General features: G+C 37.1%; 4 protein-coding genes and 1 non-coding gene across 5 annotated transcripts; 3 read left to right on the forward strand and 2 right to left on the reverse strand.

Annotated features, from left to right (window-relative positions):
- Positions 1-6184: 6184 nt before the first annotated feature.
- On the reverse strand, positions 6185-8328 carry LOC126720902 (alpha-1,6-mannosyl-glycoprotein 2-beta-N-acetylglucosaminyltransferase). The gene has a single exon (XM_050423749.1). It carries the CDS (start codon positions 7658-7660, stop codon positions 6368-6370), a length of 1293 nt encoding a protein of 430 aa, XP_050279706.1. The 5' UTR covers positions 7661-8328; the 3' UTR covers positions 6185-6367.
- Positions 8329-9062: 734 nt separating this feature from the next.
- On the reverse strand, positions 9063-13163 carry LOC126721586 (uncharacterized). The gene is made up of 3 exons (XM_050424634.1): positions 12635-13163; positions 12142-12478; positions 9063-12063 (listed from the first exon to the last, which is right to left on the reverse strand). Exons 1-3 carry the CDS (start codon positions 13161-13163, stop codon positions 9063-9065), a joined length of 3867 nt encoding a protein of 1288 aa, XP_050280591.1.
- Positions 13164-17084: 3921 nt separating this feature from the next.
- LOC126721587 (uncharacterized) lies at positions 17085-18091 on the forward strand. The gene is made up of 2 exons (XM_050424635.1): positions 17085-17510; positions 17609-18091. Exons 1-2 carry the CDS (start codon positions 17085-17087, stop codon positions 18089-18091), a joined length of 909 nt encoding a protein of 302 aa, XP_050280592.1.
- Positions 18092-18730: 639 nt separating this feature from the next.
- LOC126724613 (small nucleolar RNA snoR116) lies at positions 18731-18816 on the forward strand. Its single transcript, XR_007655056.1, has one exon. It is a non-coding gene; the product is annotated as a small nucleolar RNA snoR116 (small nucleolar RNA).
- A 1442-nt stretch (positions 18817-20258) lies between these two features.
- LOC126721588 (uncharacterized) lies at positions 20259-21503 on the forward strand. The gene has a single exon (XM_050424637.1). It carries the CDS (start codon positions 20259-20261, stop codon positions 21501-21503), a length of 1245 nt encoding a protein of 414 aa, XP_050280594.1.
- The last annotated feature ends 77 nt before the right edge of the window (positions 21504-21580 follow it).

Raw genomic sequence — 21580 nt, forward strand, 5'->3', positions numbered from 1 at the left:
TAGCAGTAGTGGAGCTAAAAAACTATATAGCTATTTTAGCTCCACACAAACCCAAAAAATGCTCACACAGCAATGAAGGTAAAGCTAAAATTTTTTAGCTTTAGCCTTCCGTATGAAGCTATATTTGGCTTCGAACGAAAGGTGAAGGTAAAAACAAAAAATAATATTTTAATCCTACCTCCATTAAAATAATACTTTTTTATTCCTTTTCTTTTTACTCTGTCGTGCTCTCCTCTCATTCTCACCCTTTCTCCTTCAAATCATCAAACTCTCAAACTCTCTCAAACTTTCACCTCTCTATCTCACTACCACCGGCCCAAGTCGAAGCTCAACGCCGCCAGCCTGATTCGAAGCTCAATGCCACTGTGGGTTCATCTTCATCATTGATTTGTTCTAGGTTTGGTGGTGATTTGATTTTTTTTTTCTTGCCGTGGGTTCATCTTCATCTCCGATCTTCATCGCCGATCTGTTCTGGGTTTTGTAGTGGTTTGATTTTTTTTTTTTTTTTCTTGCCATGGGTTGTGGTTGTCACATAGATGTTGTTGCTAGTGGAGTGGTGGTGGAGGTGGATGTGGCTAGTGGAAAGGTTTTTGTGGTGGTTGTTCTTGGTTGGCAGTGGCTGTGGACTGTGCCAATGATCGATTTGTGGTGTTTTTTTTAGTTGGATATATTATTTTATTGTAGTAGATATATTATTTTATTGTGATGTATATATTATTTTATTGTGTTAAAAGTTAAAATAGATCCACTGCTATTGGATGTTTAGTAAAATGAGTAGGTAAAATAAATAAAGTAGTTTTTTGTGGAGCCAAATAGCTAAAATTTTAGCTCCACTACTACTAATGCTAAAAACACAAGTATAATTAAACTTATAATCTCTGTGTGTGTGGGGATCTCGCATTAAAACACTATGACGGATGTGTGTGTGTGTATAGTAACACTGGCGACTCCAAGTTAGAGTCAGGGTGGTCACAGGACCGCCCTAGCCTAGAAAAAAAAAGTCATTATTATATATAAAATTTAAAAATTTAATGATTTTTTTACCTTAAAAAAAATGTGTGACCACCCTAATTTTTTTTAGGTCCAATATAATTAAATTTTGGACAAAGTTTAGTAACAAACTTGGTTGTAAATTAAGGTTACAACTCCACTCAATATTTTTTTATTAGATATGAATTTTAACAATTCCATAATTAGAGTACATTTCTTTTTCTTATATCCTCTTTGCTTGCAAAATTCAAGAAGATTAAAGATAAATAGCTTATGTAATCAATCAAATGTTTAATTTTCGAGTTTTTGTAGTCTAAAACCATACATAAAAAATAAGTTTATAGATCAAATAGTAATAACATCCGATTGACATAAAACTTGACATGTCTTTTAAGAACATAAAAAACATACAATTCAATAGTTAGATTTTCAAAATATGTAGTTATGTTAATTTGTTTAATGAAAGTTGTAGTTTTAGGCTACAACTAAGTTTGTAGTCAAACTTTGGTCATTTTAACAATATATTGGGCCTTTACAAACAAAATGAAAAATCCAAGAAAAATCTTATTTAACTAAAATTTTGAAAGAGATATAGCTTGCAGTATTGATAATAAGATATAACTATATTTTTTATTAAATACTGTATTGTAAGTACTCAAAAAATAAATGTCTAAGCCCACTAAGAACAATGGTACCGTGTCCTTCGAACCAAGCCCAAACAATAGAATTTTTTGAAGAGAGTGAGAAAATACTTCAAGTGCAATTCTAAGCTTAGTTCAAGTCTAAGGCCGAAGAGCCCAGAGTAATAGATAAGTGAGAATTAAGTAGTAATTGAGAATGATGTTCTCCTCGGGCTGGTCTGAGGAATATTAGTCTCTTATATATATTTGGTTCAGGTTTTACACCAGATAATACATTGTTCACTTCCTTATTTTTCTATTTCTTAAAGAAAATGTTCATCCCTTTTTTCTGGGAGATTCCCTTCCTTTTATATCCCATTTTCTTGCATCCTAATCCTCCACCTATATTCCTCTAGACATTCCTAAGGATACTTGTCTTATCAAAACTCTGCTAAAGGTGGCGGAAAGGGTTGCTAACTGTGAAGTTACTGCTCAAGGATCATTTCCACATTAATGCAGCTGATAAGGTTGGTGTAGGGCATTAAATGCGGAGGGGGGAAGTATACCCTTTAGGAAACTTCCTCCTACCATCCTTGCCTCCATCGCTATCCCTTCTCCTTTCCCTAGAACACCACAGGGCACCAATTGTCCTGATTCTATTTCCATCATCTGGTGGGCAAAATCCTCAGAGCATATTTATCTCTTCGGGCTTGGACTATGCAAATTATTCCTCGGTCTGATCCTCCTCAGTCTTCGGACCCCCCCCATGTATAATTTATATTTCTTAATGACCACCCTAGAAACAATTCCTAGAGCCGCCAATGTATAGTAATGATATGGTTGTTTATGTAAGTTGCATTTATGTGGTTTTTTGGTTTATTAGAATATGAAATCATCTCATTCTGAATTGACAGTGCTCAGTCGAAAGGGATGATTTTTCTTTTGTAGGGAAAGAACGTCTTTATTACTTCATGGATTAGTCAATGATGATGCAAAAAATCGTTAGTTGAACTCCTCGTCAATTCAAATGGACGAAGACATTTCGTCTAGAGACGAACCTTTTGGTGCAATTCTTCTTTGGCTTTATAGCTTTTGGTGCTATTCTTATCTGGCTTTATAATTGATGATGCAGAAAATCATCGGTTGAACTCCTTGTCAATACAGATGGACAAAGGTGTTGGATTTGTATAGAGACGAACCTACAGTAAGATATGAAATAGAGAAAAAGAAATACACCGGTGTGGTGTATGCCAAAGGGCCTCTGATGATTATGTTAGAATGAAATTCAATTGGAGGCATATTGCAAAAGAATTCAACTTGGGAATAATTTTTGGGGTGAGAATTGTCTACCTCCTTCCTTTGGTTTGTGTGGGTTTTATAGCTCTTGTATTAATTGTCTGAATGAATATCTGCATTTATGGGATATGAAGTCATTGATATTAATGGCTGGTTTTTATTGTCTGCCAATGGCTAATCGTCCATTGGTGCCCATACGATATTCCTTAATTAGTTGTCTTGGGCATTGAATGTCTTTTATATCTTTCTTCCTAGTTTCTTTTAGTAATTGACATTTGGATGATAGTACTTGTCAAAAACAAGATTTGTGTTCATGACAAAAGTAAAATCTCATAAGTATATTGAGGCTTTTGGCAAAGTGTTGAAGCTGTTACAAGAGAGTTATATCTTTCTTTCAAGGCTACATAATTTCATTTAGTAATTGGCATTTAGCTGTTACAAGAGAGTGATATTCTTTTTTCTTTTTTTAGAATACAAAGTATTTTAACAAACACACACACAGAGAGGGGAGAAAGTTTTAAAAAAACTGACAGTAGTGTATATCCAAAATGGCCTAACTCTTGAATACATAGCATATGCTTTAAACCTTTTTAACTTACACTCATTTTCTAATGTGGGATTAACCCATTGTTTTTTTTTTTTTTTTTTAGAACACTAAGTACTTTAATACACACACAGAGAGAGGGGATGTTCTAGTTAACAGTAAACTTATATTACACAATTATTTCTACGCTTTTGTCACATGTTTCAAAATGGTTCATAATCTCTTGATTTGTGGGGCATGTGATTTAACTAAAATTTATGGGGTTGACTTTTCTAATATACTTTAAAATTTTGGAACGAGTTGATTTGTGAGTTTGCAAAATGTGATTTAACTAAAATATTCTCAAATTTTACAACATAGAGCTTACAAATTGATATGCTACTACACAAAAAACAATTTAAATATTCATTTATTAGGTAATTGAAATCTACCAATCTCATTCACTATTACATCAGTTTATATGCTTTATATAATAAAATTCGTAGTATTTTTAACATTTTCCAAATTTGTATGAGATATCATGGAAAGAGTGGTTGACAGTGGTAGAGGGCGAGACGTGGTGGTGGTGGATTGGAGGTGGTGATGAGGGAGTGGTTCGTGGCAAAGGAGAGATTGTGTTGGCTACAAGTAGAGGGAATGGCAAGTGGCAGTGTTGACAAAGTGAGTAGTGTTACTGTTTCTAATAAATATCTCTAGTATTTTTTTTTTCTTTAAAGATTTGAAAATAATTTTAATTTTAATTTTAATTTTTGTTTTTGTTATGAAACAATATTTTTATTAACTTTTCACATTTATTTTAATTTAAAAAACTCAAAACTACATCATTTGGGAAGTCACTATTAGCAAAATTGTTACGGAAATTAACAAAATACTGAATTGAATAAAAATGAAATTATATATATATATATATATATATTTTTTTTTTTAAGTGAAAGTTAGGATTTTAAGAAAGATTTTTTTTAGTTAATAATTTCCAATTTCTAACTTTAATTGATTAAATAAAAATTTTCTAAGTAAAAGTTATATAAAAGTCAATATTATGTATTTAAGTTTTTAGAATTTTTTTTTCTTTACATTTTGATGATGGAAAAAATGTTTTATTAAATATAATATATAAATATGTATCACCTTTATGTAAAACTTTCTTGTGCATCGCACAAATTAGGAACTATTTAAATTATTTCAGTAAGTTCTTTATGTCTTCTCCAAGAACGTTCCTTATATTTTTCTGCATGTAAGATCTCTATTCGCCCTTTTATACACAAGTACTCAAGAAAGCTTTTTTATTCATCTATGCTTTATCATAAAAACTTCCCTTATTGGCCAACCTTGTATATCAGAGGGCATGGCTGATCTTACAAATGTCTTCCAAAATCAACAATTTCGTTTTTTCCTAACCAAATTAAGGTCCAAAAGATCTCAGCTAGATAGCTTCACCCTTTTTTTTTTTTTTTTTTTTTTTTTTTTTAAAGGCAAATCCAAGATGATGGAATTGTTCTTTCAACAGCTATTTAAGAGTCACGAAACACTTTTGAACTTTCATCGACCGCTAGATGTGTCCTTCACTTCAGCCAAAGTTTTTTCTTTTACTTTCTTCTTTTAGTCGAAAGTATTTCCATCAAACAATTAATAGAAGAGTCGTGTCTGCATCCATGGATCTTTGGTTAAATTAGATCTGAGTGAAAAGCATTTAGCTTTTCTAGTGAAGAGCATTAAAAAGATGATGGATTTTTATTTATTTATGTTTTTAACTTCTCCTTTATTTTCCGATTGCAGCTTACTATTATAACGAGTTATTAAACATTCTCTCGAGGTTTGAGAGCGTATGGGTAGACCAGAGGCAGGGGTAGACCAGAGGTTTGGAACCCTGAGCTTAAGGCCTTCAATGGTGCATTTATTGGTGAATATGAAGTAGAGAACTTCGTGTTCCATGTCTAACAGTATTTCGTAGTGGCGCATATACCAGGAGCAGATAAAGTTAGCATTACTTCTATGTATCTTGTGTGTGATATAAAACTATGGTAAAGAGCCAGAGTTGAGGATTCTTCACGCCAACCTATCACTGATTGGCCAGAGATGAAACAAGAGCTGGGAAATCTGTCTTTGCTGTGTATGTGAGGAGTTTCCAATCTCTCATGCTCAAAGTGGGTAGTATAAGTGAGGAAGAAAAGCTTTAAAACTTTATGCCTGGATTGCAGTTGTGAATTCAGAACGAACTTAGGAGGGAGAAAGTAAATGGCCTCACTTCAGCTATCACGGTAGCAGAGAGTTTAATGGACTTCAAAGGAAGTTAGATGAGACAGACAAGAACAACAATTCTAAAGGTAAGAAGTTTAGTCGGAAGAATGATCATGAAGCATCAACATCCAAACCAATGTTGACAACTTGACAACAAGGGCAAGGGCAAAGGCAAAGTGCACACAATCGATTGGACCTTTGACAAGTTAAGATTTGAAGTCACAAATCACCTCTGGCAAAAGATAAACATGTAAACATACAAATTTCTGGCAAAAGAAAACATAGTTGTTGCATCCATAGGCATCTAATCCCAAGCATTGAATCACATATGCAGATGCATATACATGCATAGATGCAGAAAGAGAAACAAAGAAGATGTGTTTGCTCATCAGAACAACACTAACAGACATATGGGAGTGATTCTCCAGCAGAAAGAGCAAAAGAAACTGAGCAGAAAGCCAATAGCAACACAGACAAGTAATCTGTACTACTGGAATAGCAAAAGAAAAATTCATTTGATTGAAGCAGTATTGTAAAGAAACAAAATGAAGGTCCGTGGGATATTCTAAACAAATAACAGCTACTTATGCTACCTTTAAATTACACAACAAAAACATTCAAGCCTTCCCCAGTTACTTCAGTTGGAAAAAAAAAATCAAAATGCCAAAACGTCAACTCTTCAGAAAGTAGAGGCAGTGTCTATGGCATGATACATGCGAGCAAAATTCAAGCACAACTTGTGGTCCCTCTCATCACCCCAACCCCCCCAACCCTTAAATCCAGCTTTGTAGCCCGCTTGATTATTAGAGACCTGCACTTGCCATTGTGATTTGATATTGGCAATTCTATCAATCTCTTGCACATCAACTTTAACCATGCCATTGTCAATGCAAGCTTTATTGTCCACGTGGCCCTGATGCAGACCACACTTACCAAAGTGAACTGCACTAGTTCTCGGCCCTCGTAATGAGTAAACAGAACCACCAAATGATGGATAAACAGTTGCCCACATTGTTATATCCCAGTTGTATTCATCAAAAAAACAAAATTCTCTTGCCTTCCTATGGATTTTCCTCCAAATAGTTTGATTAAAGGAATAACCCACATTTCCCATTCTCTCAGCAATCAAACTATCCCACTGCTCTCCTCTTGAATTCACATCCCAAGGTGCTAAATTAGCAGCATAACAATCAGGACACTTATAAGGTTTCAATTCTGTAAGTATCTGTAAGTTGCGATATGCATTGGGGAATATGAAATGGTCCTCCTCTATAAAAAGAATATGACCTGAGTGCCCGCGGGTCTCCTTCAATCCATCCCATACCGTGTTCATCATCCACCACCAGTGATGCTTTAACGACACAATCTTTGGTGATCGGTGGTTACCGTACTGATCAGGATGCCCTTCACAATGTTGCTTTGCTGCATCTTCCTTATCCTTACAGTCATTAGGTGAGACCCCTGGAAAGCTATTGGGAAAGAGATGAGGTGAGTAAGGAGCAAATATCTGTTTCACCTGGCAAAATTTGATGCCTTCGACAATCTTGTTCATCTCTTCAAAGTACCCATCATGGCTAACTATCAGTAAAGTTTCACTTATTCCCACAACCTGTGAAAGGCTCTCCACAACAACCCGGAGATATTGGGGCCGGTTATGTACATATAGAACAATAGTTATATGATCTTTGGCTAGATTTGGATACAGATCTATGTTTCTTGGGGGCAATTGGTTTCGCTTCTCCAATTTAATAGACAATTTACTCTGCTCAGGAAAACCAAGTTTTTCCCTCAAATGTGAATTAGTATAACTAACTTCATCTATATCATCTAAAGGCGGTGACACAAAATTTGAAGTTAAATTTGTTCCAAGGAGAAATATCAGTAGCAAAACCCCTAACAGCGTGAGAAGAACTACGGATAAGAAACGGCGAAAGGCCGCAGCTTTGAGTTGGGGTTTGTTGATAGTAGCCATAAAACTAAGTCACTAAGAACATACACAGTGTCAAACAGGTTTAATAGATTGTACAATAACAGCATCCATCGCTTAAAGCTCAGACAAACAAAACCCACCAAATATTCTACGATGAACAAAATTACCAAAATTTGATTCTAAACAAGAGTCAAAGATCAAAAACAACACCGACCCATTTGAGAACAGATTGAATAAAATTAAGGGTAAGTATCAAAAACCTCAATTACAGCCTCCAAAATGAAACTGAAGCAATCCAGACCTTGTTTTAACTGATACCCATGAACAGAAACCACTGCTCCCTTGTTGCTGCGATTCAATCAGTTACCACAAATCAAGTTTCTCCTTTCGGGTCAGTGAAATAGAGCAAAACCTCAGTGACCCAACAAAGCATTTGGTTGCTTCAAAAAGGAAATATCATTGAGATCAAGGACCTTGATCGAACAGTTGGTAGACTTGAAAAACCAGAACAGAACAATTGAGTAGAGTTGAAGGAAATTTCCAAAGGGTGACTTTTGGGTTTGAAAGTTGACAATTTCTCTCAAGTTAGGTAGTTGGGGTTTAGATAAAGGGTCGCAAACTTCCAAGGGATTTTATAGGTTAAACCGAGAAATTTACAAAAAAAGCAAAGAATATGCTTTAATTGCAAACTAGTTTTGAGTTCAGACTCGGTTCAGTTGTCAATTGAGGTCCTCGCGTTTTGTGGAAAATCAAAATATGGAGTCAACATTGAGGGCTAAATGTGTCATTGTCATTTCTAATGTAAATCTGGCCTCTTTAGGACAAGGTAAACGTTTTCCCTTTAAGAATATACTTCTAGAGAAGAAAAGGTTTCTTCTCAATAATAATATCTAGAACTACTACTTTTAGATTTTCACCATTTCTCATTAATATTAGAGTATTTAGACTACTGATACATTTAGGAGTGTGATGAGGCTAAGATTTAAAAAATGAACAAATATTACACATTTATTTTATATTAAAAAAAAAAAGGTGTTTTTATTTTATATATATAATTTTTATTTTGGAGAATCTAATTTATAAATAGATAAAGTAATTTAAAAATCAACAAGATAGTGGCTTTATTTTTCAGACAATATTTTAGTAGGAGTTAGAGTTGTATTTTTACTAAATTGTCTTTTAGTTTTGATTCTACTTAAATATAAAGGTGTAGGGGCATTTTTGAACCCCAAAAAAAAAAAAAAAAAAAACTGAGAATATCAAATAGAGAAAGACCATTAAATAATATTATAGATATAAATAATTTTAAAAAAAAGTTTAAGTTTAATTGAGAGTTATATGGGAAAAAAAAAAGTTAAATTGAATGTTTTAATTAAATAACGCCACACTTTTTTTTTTTTTTTTTTTTTTTTGATAATCTTCAATTTTATTCAAAAAGAAAGAACTAGGAAACAAGAGGACAATCTGCCATACAAACAAGCCTTAAGGGCGGAGGCAGATTGTTTGAACTAAAACAAAAGGAAAAAACAGTAGCTAGAGCTAACTTAGCAGCAGTATGTGCTGGGATGTTACAAATTCTTCTCACCCACAAGAAAGTGCAGCTAACAAAGGAAGGGGTCAAACTCTTGATGTTATCAATGATATTCATGATGGACCAATTTGCAGAAGAGGGTGTAGACGAGAGCGCATCAAAACAAAGCTTCGCATCTCCTTCAATAAGGATGTTAGTCCAGGTCTCAGAAATGGCTAATTGAGCAGCCCAAAGGATAGTTGTGGCTTCAGCTTGAATAGGTGAGCACAAGGGGATAGATTTTGCCCAAACTTTGATGACAACTCCATCATGGTTGCGAGCCATGGCAGCTATGGAAGCTTTGAGATCATAATGTGCAGCGTCAACATTGATCTTAATGCAGTTGAATGGCGGGGGGGTCCAACTCAATAGGGAGGGCGGAGGTGTGGTGTAGGTATTGGGGGCTGCTATCCTTGAAAACTCCATAAGTCTAAAGTGAATTTGTTGTGTAGCCGCTTGTATATCAGCTTTATCTTCATGAAAAAGAACCTGGTTATGTAGATTCCATATTCCATCTAGCGTGAGAGCCATGTTGAGGGAGGCTCTCCATGATTCATTGTTTGGGCAAATGGATGCTGGAGGTTCAAGAACTAGCTTGATGATGTCTTCAGAAGATTGGATATGGGCTTCATCTGCTCTAAAGCCCCAGCAAGTCAAATGCCATAAGGCTCTTGCTACAGTACAAGTGAAGAAAACATGAGTGGCTGATTCAGGATCTGCACCGCAATGAACACATGAGGAATCTACTTCTTCAAATCTCTTCAGCAGATTTTCTCTAGTAGGGAGGACATTTACCCCAATTCTCCAAAGGAACATTTTCAAACGTTCAGGAGCATTAAGATTCCAAATCTTTTTCCATGGGGCGGATGGGGGGTTGGAGAGGTATTGGTTGGTGATAGAATGATAGGCAAATTTCATAGTGAACACTCCCTTGGAATTTGGGATCCAAATGAATTTATCTTCTCTGTGCCTCATAGGGAGGGGAATGGAAAGAATGGCTGGGACATCAACAGGGTCAAAGAGCTCTCTAATCATGGATTCCTTCCAAGCATGTCTCTCATGGTTGATAAGCTGATAAGCCATAATGGGGAGTTGGATGAAGGATTGTACTCTCGGCTTGGGCTTGAAGTTTTGAATCCAAGGGACCCACAGGTCCATCCATATGTTAATAGAGGCTCCATCGCCTATGAGATAGCAAGCACCCTTAATGACAACTTTCTTGGCGTTTTCAATCGCCTTCCAAATAGGAGAGGCCATATTAGATGGATTTTTATGCAGCCAATCAGATTTGACTTTGTACTTGGATCGAAGAATCTGCATGCATAAGCTGTCTCTTTTAGATGCTATCATCCATGCGAGTTTAGCAAGTAACACAGTGTTGAAATCCTTTGCCTTTATGAATCCTAAACCACCATTCGTGATGGGTTGGCACAATTTATCCCAAGCTTTCCAAGCTAGATACTTCCCTTCTTTCTCCTTAGGCTTCCACCAAAATCTTCTGGTTATAGCATCCATTTTATCACATATTATGTTAGGCACATTAAAAGAAGACAGAGTGTAGTTGGGGATAGCTTGGGCAACCGATTTGATGAGAGTGCTCCTACCTGCCCATGAAAAGCACTTACTCCTCCATCCAGAAAGCTTTGATTCAAGTTTATCAAGAAGGAACTTGAAGTCCTTGGAGGGGGAATTAGACAGATGCAGAGGGGCTCCTAAATATATTGCATCCTTCTTCAGACTTTTCATATGGAGCACGCTTTTAACCAGCCTGCGGCTTTGAGATGGGGTGTTTTTTGAGAAAAACACACCGGATTTTCCCCTATTTAGCTGTTGACCTGACCAGGAGCAGTATTTTTCAATACACTGATTAATATTTACTGCCTCCTTCCTGTTCACCTTCGCAAAAAGCATTATATCATCCGCATACATGACATGGGTGATTGCTGGGCTTCTTATGCTAGCTTTGAACCCGCTTATGTTATTGACTGCAAGCTCATGATCTAGAATTCTGGATAAAACCTCTTGGCCCAAGATGAAAAGATATGATGATAAAGGGTCCCCTTGACGCAACCCTCTACTTGATTTGAATTGCTCTGATTTGCCCCCATTTACGATGACTTCAAAAGACACAGATGAGAGACATGCTGTGATCCAACTGATGAAAATATCCCTGAACCCGAAGCGACGAAGGACAAATTGGATGAACTTCCAGTTGACCTTGTCGTAGGCTTTTTGGAGGTCTAATTTAATGGCCATAAGACCAGTTTTTACTTTCCTGGTCTTGAAGCTATGCAGCATCTCTTGGACAATTACTTGATTTTCGGCGATCCAACGATCAGGGACAAAAGCTGATTGACATGGAGAGATGATCTTGTGAAGAAGAGGTCGTATCTTGTTTACCAAAAGCTTGGATATGATTTTATATATGACGTTGCATAAGCTTATGGGCCTGTAATGATCCATAGATGATGGGTTAGAAATCTTTGGGATAAGGATAATGAGAGAGTTGTTTACCTCTTTTGGCATACTACCGAAGTTGAAGAAGCAGGTGACTGCTTTGATAACATCATTCCCTACAGTTGGCCAGTATTCCTTATAGAAAAGAACAGGGAAACCGTTAGGACCAGGCGCTTTAAGGTCTTGCATATTGAACAGTGTTAATCTGATCTCTTCTAGTGTGGGAGTGCAGCACAGGTTGGAATTCTCATCATCTGTGATACATGGCCTGATAAGATTGTCTAGGTGGTCAGGGAAGGAGACCTCTTCTTCTTTGTATAACTCCTTGAAATGCTGCAAAAACTTCTCGCGGATTCTGTTGGACCCTGTGACCCAATTTCCATTCTCTCCTTTAACTGCATCAATATGATTATGTCTTCTGCGGATTATGGTTGAGAGGTGGAAAAATTTTGAATTTTTGTCTCCTTCTTTTAGCCTTAATTCCCTAGATTTTTACCGCCACAAAATCTCGCTTCTAAGGAGCCACTCAGATAGCTCAGATTGCAAAGTAGCTTCAGAAAATCCATTATCCGCAGAGTCATTATTGCTTTGGATGTCTTTGATTTTTTGAAGCAGCAAGTTAATTCTAGATTGGCAGTTGCCAAAAACTTCTTTGTTCCACTTGCGGAGAGCGTCTCTAGTGCCAGCTTGTTTTTTATACAACTTGACAAAATCTGATCCTCTGACTTCTTCATTCCACGCCTTTTCTACCACTGCGGCGCATCTATCATCTCTAATCCACATTGCTTCAAATCTGAAAGGTTTGTGGGCAAAGGTATCTTCTGGATTTGTTTCTAGGAGAATAGGAGCATGATCTTAATTAATGGCTCCTAGATGAGCTATAGATGCATTTGGGAAGGCTAGTCTCCATGAAATGCTGGATATGCCTCTATCAAGCCTTCTTTTGACCGCTGAATTTCCCCATCGACCTTTCGCCCAAGTGAACTTACTTCCTGAAAAGCCTAAGTCAATTGCACCAAACTCCAGCATAAGCACTTTAAGATAGTTTGGAGCTAACGATTCACCGCTTTTTTTATTGGATGATTCATTCTCATTGATGATGAAATTAAAATCTCCTAGACATATCCAAGGGCCTTGGAAGGAGTTAAGGAGAGCAGAGAGATTTTCCCAGGCTTTCTTTTTCTTGGTTGGGTAGGGAGGGCCATAGAAACCAACCATTATCCAGTCACATATTGGGTCAGAAACTCTAATGGCAATCAGATTTTTATTGAACTCAATACAATGGGCAGAGATTCTTGCCTTCCACATCAGACATAAACCTCCAGCAGAGCCCTTAGACTCAACCACAATGCTTTCATCAAAACCAATAGAACTTTTAACAAAATCCATACGAACCAAATTAGCTTTAGTTTCACACAAGAACACTATATCGGGTTTGGACCCTTTTATTTGAGACTTTAAGACTTGAACTGTCGAGGCGTTGCAGATGCCTCGACAGTTCCATCCTAATGTTTTCATTGAGGAGTTGGGGGCATGGTAAGGCCCACCTCCTCAGCCATAAAAACAATAGATGAACAAGATATAGAATTAGGAGAAACATTGCAAGTGGTAGATTGAGATGTGTTTTCTCGAGCTCGGGATTTTAGGGACTCACCTCAAATTTTTGGGGGACAAGGATTGTTGGGTTTATCTTTCTCAGTGAGCATGAAATTCTCAAGTTGGGATTGTGGGATCAACGTGGCTGTCTCCGGATCAAAGTAGACAACTTCAGGTCCCTCAATCGAGATTTTCAAATGCTTGGCAAAGGTTTCAAGTTCTTCTTTGGTGACCTTTCTTTTGAGGGGATTTGACTTTTGGGTGTCGAGGTTAGAGGTAGATGAAGAAGAACTGAAGTTTGGGGGTAGATTGTTATGGTTGTTGGGGCTGTCCGAGGTTGGGGATGGGTTTGGGGCATCTGGGTTAGATATGTAAAGGTTTGGGCTTTCAATGTTTGTGTGACATGGAGTTGTGCTGAGGCGGTGGGTTGAACTTGGTGGACTAAGGCTTGAATCTGTGGTGATGGGCTTTAATGTTGTCCCAAGGGAGATATCAAGTTTGGGTATTAAAGCGGGATGTGTATCAATTGGTGAGGTGGGTCCGGCTGGCATAGGTTGGTCCAAACGTTCAAGGACAATGTTGTGCGCTCTATCCATAGTGTCAGTGTTGCAGGTGGTAGTGGGGGGGGGGGGTGGGGGGGAGGTGTGTGCCTTGCTGATCTGTCTTATTGAGGCCCGCGTGATTGGGCTGTACTGAGAGAATGACAGCTTCCTCAGAGGAGCACGCAGTGCTGGCTGGTGACGTGGCTATCGGAGCGTCACAAGATTGGGGAGGATGGCCGTAAACTTTTGGAGCGAGCTCATCACAATCGGCGCGTAGCCAAGGTCCAGCAACCTTGAAGCGGTGGCCGAAGGGATTGCAGAGGTAGAAGGGATTCATAGATTGGCAGTTTCTCTCTTCGTGCCCGATAAGACCACAATTATAACACACATCTGCTAATCTCTCATATTTTAAACTAATCCACAAGTCAGATTGATTTGGTCGTGGGAGAAAAATACCTGGGCATAAAGGATTTGTGATGTTAACGTCCACTTTTATACGGACGAACTTGCTCCAGACCCCGCCTCCTTCGCCGACGACGTCTATATCGAGTACATTTCCAACGGTAGAGCCTATCTTTCTGATGTTGTCATTAGATTTCCAAAGGGCGGGGAGACTATGGATTCGGATCCAGAAGGTTGACAAAGAGAAGTCGACCTCTTTCCAATCTAGCTCGAGTCTCCATTTTTTTAGAACTAGATGACCTCCACGAATGGACCAAGGCCTTTTTTGGAACACCTTATTGATGTCAACTTCATGGTGAAAGCTAAACATGAAGGTGCTTTTGTCTAGACGCTTGACTTTAAGTGGGTATACTGGCTTCCAAGCTTTTAGAACTACATCTTTCACGATGTTTAGACCTGCAACTCTGGAGGAGACAAGCTTACCCAGAAGAATGAGGGCAGAGCTTAATGAGGTCTCTTGGTTTGGAGGGAGCTCTAGGCGAATGCATTTTGAAGTTCTATCTGCAAGTTCTGAAACCTCCATCCTATTGGATGGAGTGAAAGAAATGATGGAGTAATGTAGGTGAACTTAGTAAGGTAAGTGGTTTAGAGTGGGTGGGTCTATTAATGGTTGCAGTAAGGCAGGGTGCTGGGCTGTATGAACAGGGGTTGTGGTGGGGATGGTAGGTTCAAAGAGTAGGATTTGGTAAGGAAGACTAGCTTCAGGTCAGGGTAAAGGGGATGGGTGCTACAGAGAGCACGGGAAAAAATGTGAAGGTTTGCTGTCTTCAGACATGAAGTCTTCAGACATAAATAACGCCACACATGGACATAGTTATTGTTGTAATATATATAGTAGGTTTTTTTAGTTTAGTTTCGGATCAAAATCGAATATTCAATTTAAAATAGATTCAAAATGAGTTTAGATTTTCTAGAGTTTCATTTATTAAGGATTACACGTCCCTTGTGGGATGTACCCGCCATTCCATCACGTGCGTGTCTGCATTGTTACCAATATCTCACGTCCTACCTCATCGTTGCATATTGTCCTCTTTGAGAACGGCATAGCATCATCCTTCAAGGCTTTAAAATGCTTCGTATATCAATTAGTCTCCAAGACCTCCATATAAGGCATATGACCTTTTCTTATCTTGGAGATATGACACTTAGGATACGTTTGGTACACTGAATGTAGATTACATTAGGAATAGTAATCTTTATTACTAGAAATAGAAGACATTGTAATGAAATAACTATTAGAGCACCTACAGTAGATGTGGGATATGTGCCAAATGCTAAATATTTGGCACATATCCCACACCAAACCCAGTTTGAGCCCATTTATCAGATGTTGTAAATGTTATATTTTTTGCAACTTGCTACAGTAAAATCACAAATATACAACTGTACGGTTAGCTGTGTTATATTGGTTTATTAATTTTTTATTTCTCTTTCAACCCTCATATCTCTTTCATTTCTCCTTCAACAGTTCAGCTCACCGCCTCCATCTCCATCTCCACTCTCCCATTCTCTTTCTTCTTCCCTCTTCCCTGTTGCTCTATTGTCTTCCCGTTCATGAATATGAGCCACCATCAATTTCGTTTCTACCATCCCTGATCTATATCCTTCACCAGTTTTTTTTCCCCCTTTTGTTCGCTCTGTCCTCTCTATTCTATCGGCGTCGGTCTGGTTGTGGGTCTTCCCCGTTGCTCTATTGTCTTCCCGTTCATGAATATGAGCCACCATCAATTTCGTCTCTACCATTACTGATCTATATCCTTCACCGGTTTTTTTCCCCTTTTGTTCGCTCTATCCTCTCTGTTCTATCAGCATCGGTCTGGTTGTGGGTCTGGGTTGTGGTTGTGATTTCCGATTGTGGGTCTGGTTGTGGGTGTGGTTTTATTTTCCTATTGTGATCGGCGTGGGCGTAGGCCTTTGGGTTGTGGGTCTCTCCTCTCTATTCTATATCCCGGTGAACTGACCGAGCCCTTTCGTCTCATCAGAGAGTAGGCTCTTTGAATCAATTCTTGGCACAAGAATTTTGTGAGTGGACTTCCGGTTTCATGAAAGAGGCCCTGGTGAAATCTGTGCACGAAAATCACGACAGGAATAGCTCACTGGTCTTACTCTGTTTGGGCGATACTATTTCATCGATTCACCGTACAAGTAAGTTCTCCGTCTTCTCTGTGATTCTCTCGGTACTTCAATGTCTAGTTTTGATTCTCTCTATATTCTGTTCATATGTGTTGTTTGCTATGTTATGAATTTGTTCTACCTAAATTAATCTATCCGACAATCTTCTCTGTTGCTCTTGTCTTTAACCTTAATATAATCTACTTATTCTTAAAAACAAAACAAAACAAATGAAAATATTAGGCTATGGGAATTACTCTATCCGACAGTCTTCTCTGTTGCTCCGGCCAGGACAGGTCAAAACAAGAATTTCTCATTATATGCTGTGGGAATTACTTCATGTTAATATTAGACAAAAGTATTTTTTGAGATAGTCAACCAACTTAATGAAAATAATTCAACATTAAAAATGATGCTTTTGCCTTGGTCAAAGTAAAATATGATATTAACCCATGTGATGACTTAGTCACATAGGCAGTCATAATGATCACCTTCCTTAAAGAGTGAGGTGTGGATTCACAAGTGTCTGTGTGAATCCATGCCTCACATATTGGGGGGGGGGGGGGGGGGGGGGGGCGCTCGACTCTCACATGTGCATGTGTTTGATGAGGGCTCACATTTTGAGTTTGGCAAATTTGCTAGAGAGATACATTGACAAAGTTTAGTAATGATATATTTTGTTGTAATTAACAAACCAGAACAAGTAGTCTCCATATCTATTTAGAGCATGGACTCAAGGAATTATTCCTCATTCACTGATCTTGTACGGGGGAATATTAATCTTGAGGATGAAATTTTCGATGTATCTGAAAGTAGTCCCCTGTTAGTCGAAGATTCTCCACTAAATGATGAAGTTGCCACTTCTAAGAAAAAACAAGCACGTGGTGTCAACTTCAGTGCTAAGGAAGACAAGCTGCTTGTAGCAGCATGGTTCAATACCAGTGTCGATCCTATGTATGGTAATGAGCAACATAAAACAACATTTTATGGCAAAGTTGTGAAATACTTTATGGACCACAAGACTGATTCTACACGTAGTGTTGCATCCCTAACAACCCGATGGGGAACAATTAATAGGGAAACAGTTAAATTTATTGGGTCCTTAGCTAAAATTGAAGCAAAGAATGAAAGTGGAACCACGGCTCATGACAAGGTATAAATTTTGCAATGGTCTTTAATTTTTTTAGGTTTACAACACAAATGAATTGTTTGAAGAAACTAATTATGTTATATTTATTTAATTTTTTTTAGATTGAGAAAGCAAAGGAATTCTTTAAAGAAATTCACGGTTTCGTTTTTCAATTGGAACATTGTTGGCTAATCTTGAAGGATTATCCAAAGAGGGCATCTACTATGCCTAGGGGAGATTCAAGAAAAGAAATGCCTCAAACTCCATATTTAATAGATCAAGGAGGGGGGGTTGATGGCATTATGGATTTCGAGAGGCCAATAGGTAGAAAAGCTGAAAAGGCTAATCGAAAGAGAAAAGATGATGGGAAAGATATTGCAACGGAATATTTGAAAAAGAAAATGAAAGTTCTTGAAGAAGGTTGTGTAGCCAAAAAAGAGAGAGTACATATCAAAGCGGAAGAGGTTCGCTTCCAAGAGTTGAAAGAGAATGAAAGAATTATGATGCTAGACACAAGTGGCATGAACGAAGACCAAAAAGCTTTTTATGATGGACTTAAAAAGGAAATCCTTGCAAAACAAAGATCAAGCCATTCGTTGGGTTGAGATGATGTTGGTGATGTCTTGTTTCAACCTTATTTTGGTAGTAAGTAATTCTAGGCCGTGATATGTATTTTGTGGCATTTTTTGGGTATAGCTGACTTTAGAACTTGATATGTATTTTGTGATCTTAGCAAAAGGTCTTGACTCTTTTATTATGTGATTTTGTTGTAGATTTCTAGTAGGCCACTGTCATGTAAGTAATCCTAACATTTTAGCTTATATAAAATGTCGTGTATTTTCTATGTTTGAATTTATATTACAAAAAAACCTGTACAACTCTCCAGCTTTTGCAGATTTTTCTTCCTGCTATTTGCCAAGTGAATATGTGGTTGTTTAGCTTTGCATTATCTTGTATTTTGGTTTGTTTGTTGCTGGGAATTTGTCCTTACAGCGTATATGGGTAGTCAATCTTGGTTGTGTAGTTAGATACTGTTATTTGGTTGTTCTACCCCATTTGTGTAGGTTGGCATATCTTGGCAAAGATTTTTTTTATTTTTTATTTTTTATTTATTTATTTTTTTTTTTTGTAGTAGGTGTGCCTAATTCCATTTTGTTATGGTTTGAGTATCTGCCATGGAATTTCTGCTATTGACTTATTATTATTAGTTTATGGTTTTTTGATTCTCAATTGGTAAGTTGTAGAGGCAGTGAGGATGATGTCAATACCATCAAACTATGAAAGCTTTAAGGCTTGTAGATGTCATAAGAAATGATTTCTCTCTAACCCCTTTTTCTTAAACTCTATTAACTTTGAATAGTGTTTTATGTTTTGCATTTAATTTCTTCCTTGTGCTATTCCTAGACTACATGTGTTATGACATGTTCACTAAGACTTTTTCCTTGATGCATCTGAAGTGTCCTGTATTGAATGTTGGCTTGATCATTTATATTACTAATGTGAGAGAAAAAAAATTATTTAATAGCAGTGCTGTGGTGGTGGATTAACTTGCCATACATAAGAGATTTTCTCCTTGATGATTACTGTCAAAAGAAAATAGATTTTACACAAATTGGTGGTGGGTGTTGACAAATTACTTGGTATAGTTTTTTTTATTACATGATCAACTAGTTCTATTCACATGTTAGGACACAATGTCACATGTATGCATTCTCTGAATCGTCTGCTTACTTGTAAATGAAATTATTGGAATTAGTGGTTGTCCAATAGAGTTTATGTTTACATAAGCTTGAGCTCTTTGAATTGTCTCCATGTACTCATATTCATAGTGGTTGGACAATAGAGTTTGTGTTTACTTGTAAAACCTTTTTCTCCCCTATTTATGTTGTCTTCTTTTTCCGTCCTAATTATTATAATTTTTCTCTAATTCACAAAAAGTATGACTGCTTAATCTTTTTGTTTTTGTTTCAATCTCTCTCACACTCTCTCTCTCTCTCTCTCTCTCTCTCTCTCTCTCTCTCTCTCTCTCTATATATATATATATATATATAGAGAGAGAGAGAGAGAGAGAGAGAGAGAGAGAGAGAGAGAGAGAGCTTAATGAATATGTATATGAATGGCATGAATTGGGAGAAAAAAATTATCAAAATTAAAAGTTAAATGTCAATTCTTTTCCCAATATTTATAAAGAAGTAAAAGATAGTTCAAGTAGTGACACATGTGATGACTTATATTGAGATATAAAAAAATGTATATAATTAAGTAGCGTTGCCTATGGCACTAACAGATTTGTTTTCACTTTCAGGCCTGATATAATTTGTCAGCTAGTCATTGCCGTACGTATAAACTATTGAGATCTAGTAACCAAAGTGGAGCAAAAGAATGTGTGTTGGAGTTTGACCAATATATCATTATAATCATCATTCTTATGATCGATGATGATGTGTAGATTCTTTTTTCTTTCTTTTCTGGTGGTAGAATCTTTCATTATATAAAACAACCAACAATACAAGGTAGCTAATTACCAAACCAAGAGCTCTAACCACATAAATTGTTTGTAGGAGATATTGATTATCTTATCCTTTAGAGATAGCCAACTGATTACTGTCCATGCAGTACGCTTCCTATCCATTGAAAATGTTATGTGCTTATCCTTCTTTTATAAGATATTGCAATCAAACCTTCTTTTAAAGTTATTGATTTCATTTCATATTATGATAATGACATCTATATTGATAATTGCTTTCTAATGTTTTCTTTTAGTTTATCTCCATGGGTCGTTCTTTTTTTCGTAAACTGCTTGATGATGACTCAGATGAAGATGAGATAATTATAAAACTTCTCACGAGTTCGACATCACAACGTAAGCATCGTCGGTATATCGAACGTAATCATTTGGCAGGCCATAGAAGGCTTTATGATGACTACTTTGCCGAAGAACTAGTATATCCTCTCAACTTATTTCAAAGGAGATTTCGAAGGAGACGTTCTCTTTTTCTCCGAATCTTATCTAGGGTAGAAGCTCATGAACCTTACTTTACCCAAAAAAGAAATGCTGCCAAAAAGCTTGGTCTATCTCCCCTTCAAAAGATGATCGCTGCACTTAGGATGCTTGCTTATGGAGTAGCGGCTGATTTTATGGATGAATATGTGAGAATAGCAGAAACCACTGCAATAACTAATTTGAAAAAATTTGTTGCAGCAGCGGTTGCTATTTTTTCAGAGGAATACTTGAGGTCACCAAACAATGAAGACATCGCTAGATTGTTAGCCCATGGCCAAAATCGTGGATTTCCAGGCATGTTGGGAAGTATTGATTGCATGCATTGGAAATGGAAAAATTGTCCAACTGCATGGAAAGGGATGTATTGTGTTCATATTCGTGAGTCAAGTATTATTTTGGAAACAGTGGCTTCATATGATCTTTGGATATGGCACTCATTTTTTGGGTTACCTGGGTCAAACAATGATATTAACGTGTTGAAGCGGTCTCATGTATTTTCTGAGCTTGCACAAGGACGTGCTCCTGCAGTTAATTACTCAATTGATGGTGATGATTACACTATGGGATACTATCTTGCCGATGGCATATATCTACAATGGTCAACATTTGTGAAGACAATCCCAAGGCCACTAGGAGCAAAAAGAAAATTATTTGCAAAAGCTCAGGAGGCATATAGGAAGGATGTAGAGCGTGTATTTGGAGTGCTTCAAGCACGATTTGCTATTGTACGTGGACCTACACGGTTTTTCTATCATGAAACACTACATGACATTATGAAAGCATGCATAATTCTTCATAACATGATTATTGAAGATGAGCGAGATGAAGCTGAAGCAGTGGACTTAGATTATGAACAAATTGATGAGATTTCATGTACACCAATGTCACGTGAGCCAACAAATGAATTTACGGAATTCATTCAAGTTCATCAATGCATTAGGGATCGAGAAGTTCATTCTCAACTCCAAATGAATCTCATTGAACATTTATGGCAATTACAAGGAGAGTCATGAAAACTTTTGGTTTTGTTTATTTGTCTCCTTTTCTTTATGGAGTTGCCTTTAAAACTTTTGATTTGGTTTATTTGTTT

The sequence above is a fragment of the Quercus robur genome, chromosome 4 (assembly GCF_932294415.1).
Source record: "Quercus robur chromosome 4, dhQueRobu3.1, whole genome shotgun sequence".
Taxonomy (NCBI): Eukaryota; Viridiplantae; Streptophyta; class Magnoliopsida; order Fagales; family Fagaceae; genus Quercus; species Quercus robur.

Excerpts from the sequence above, each read along its gene's own strand:
- LOC126720902 (XM_050423749.1), bottom strand. The coding sequence starts at position 7,660 with ATGGCTACTATCAACAAACCCCAACTCAAAGCTGCGGCCTTTCGCCGT.
- LOC126721586 (XM_050424634.1), bottom strand. The coding sequence starts at position 13,163 with ATGAAAACATTAGGATGGAACTGTCGAGGCATCTGCAACGCCTCGACA. Across the intron at positions 12,479-12,634 it reads TGACTTAGGCTTTTCAGGAA|AAACAAATCCAGAAGATACC; the intron begins GTAAGTTCACTT and ends CTATTCTCCTAG. Across the intron at positions 12,064-12,141 it reads AGAAGCGAGATTTTGTGGCG|AAGACATAATCATATTGATG; the intron begins GTAAAAATCTAG and ends CATAATCCGCAG.
- LOC126721587 (XM_050424635.1), top strand. The coding sequence starts at position 17,085 with ATGGACTCAAGGAATTATTCCTCATTCACTGATCTTGTACGGGGGAAT. Across the intron at positions 17,511-17,608 it reads GAACCACGGCTCATGACAAG|ATTGAGAAAGCAAAGGAATT; the intron begins GTATAAATTTTG and ends AATTTTTTTTAG.
- LOC126721588 (XM_050424637.1), top strand. The coding sequence starts at position 20,259 with ATGGGTCGTTCTTTTTTTCGTAAACTGCTTGATGATGACTCAGATGAA.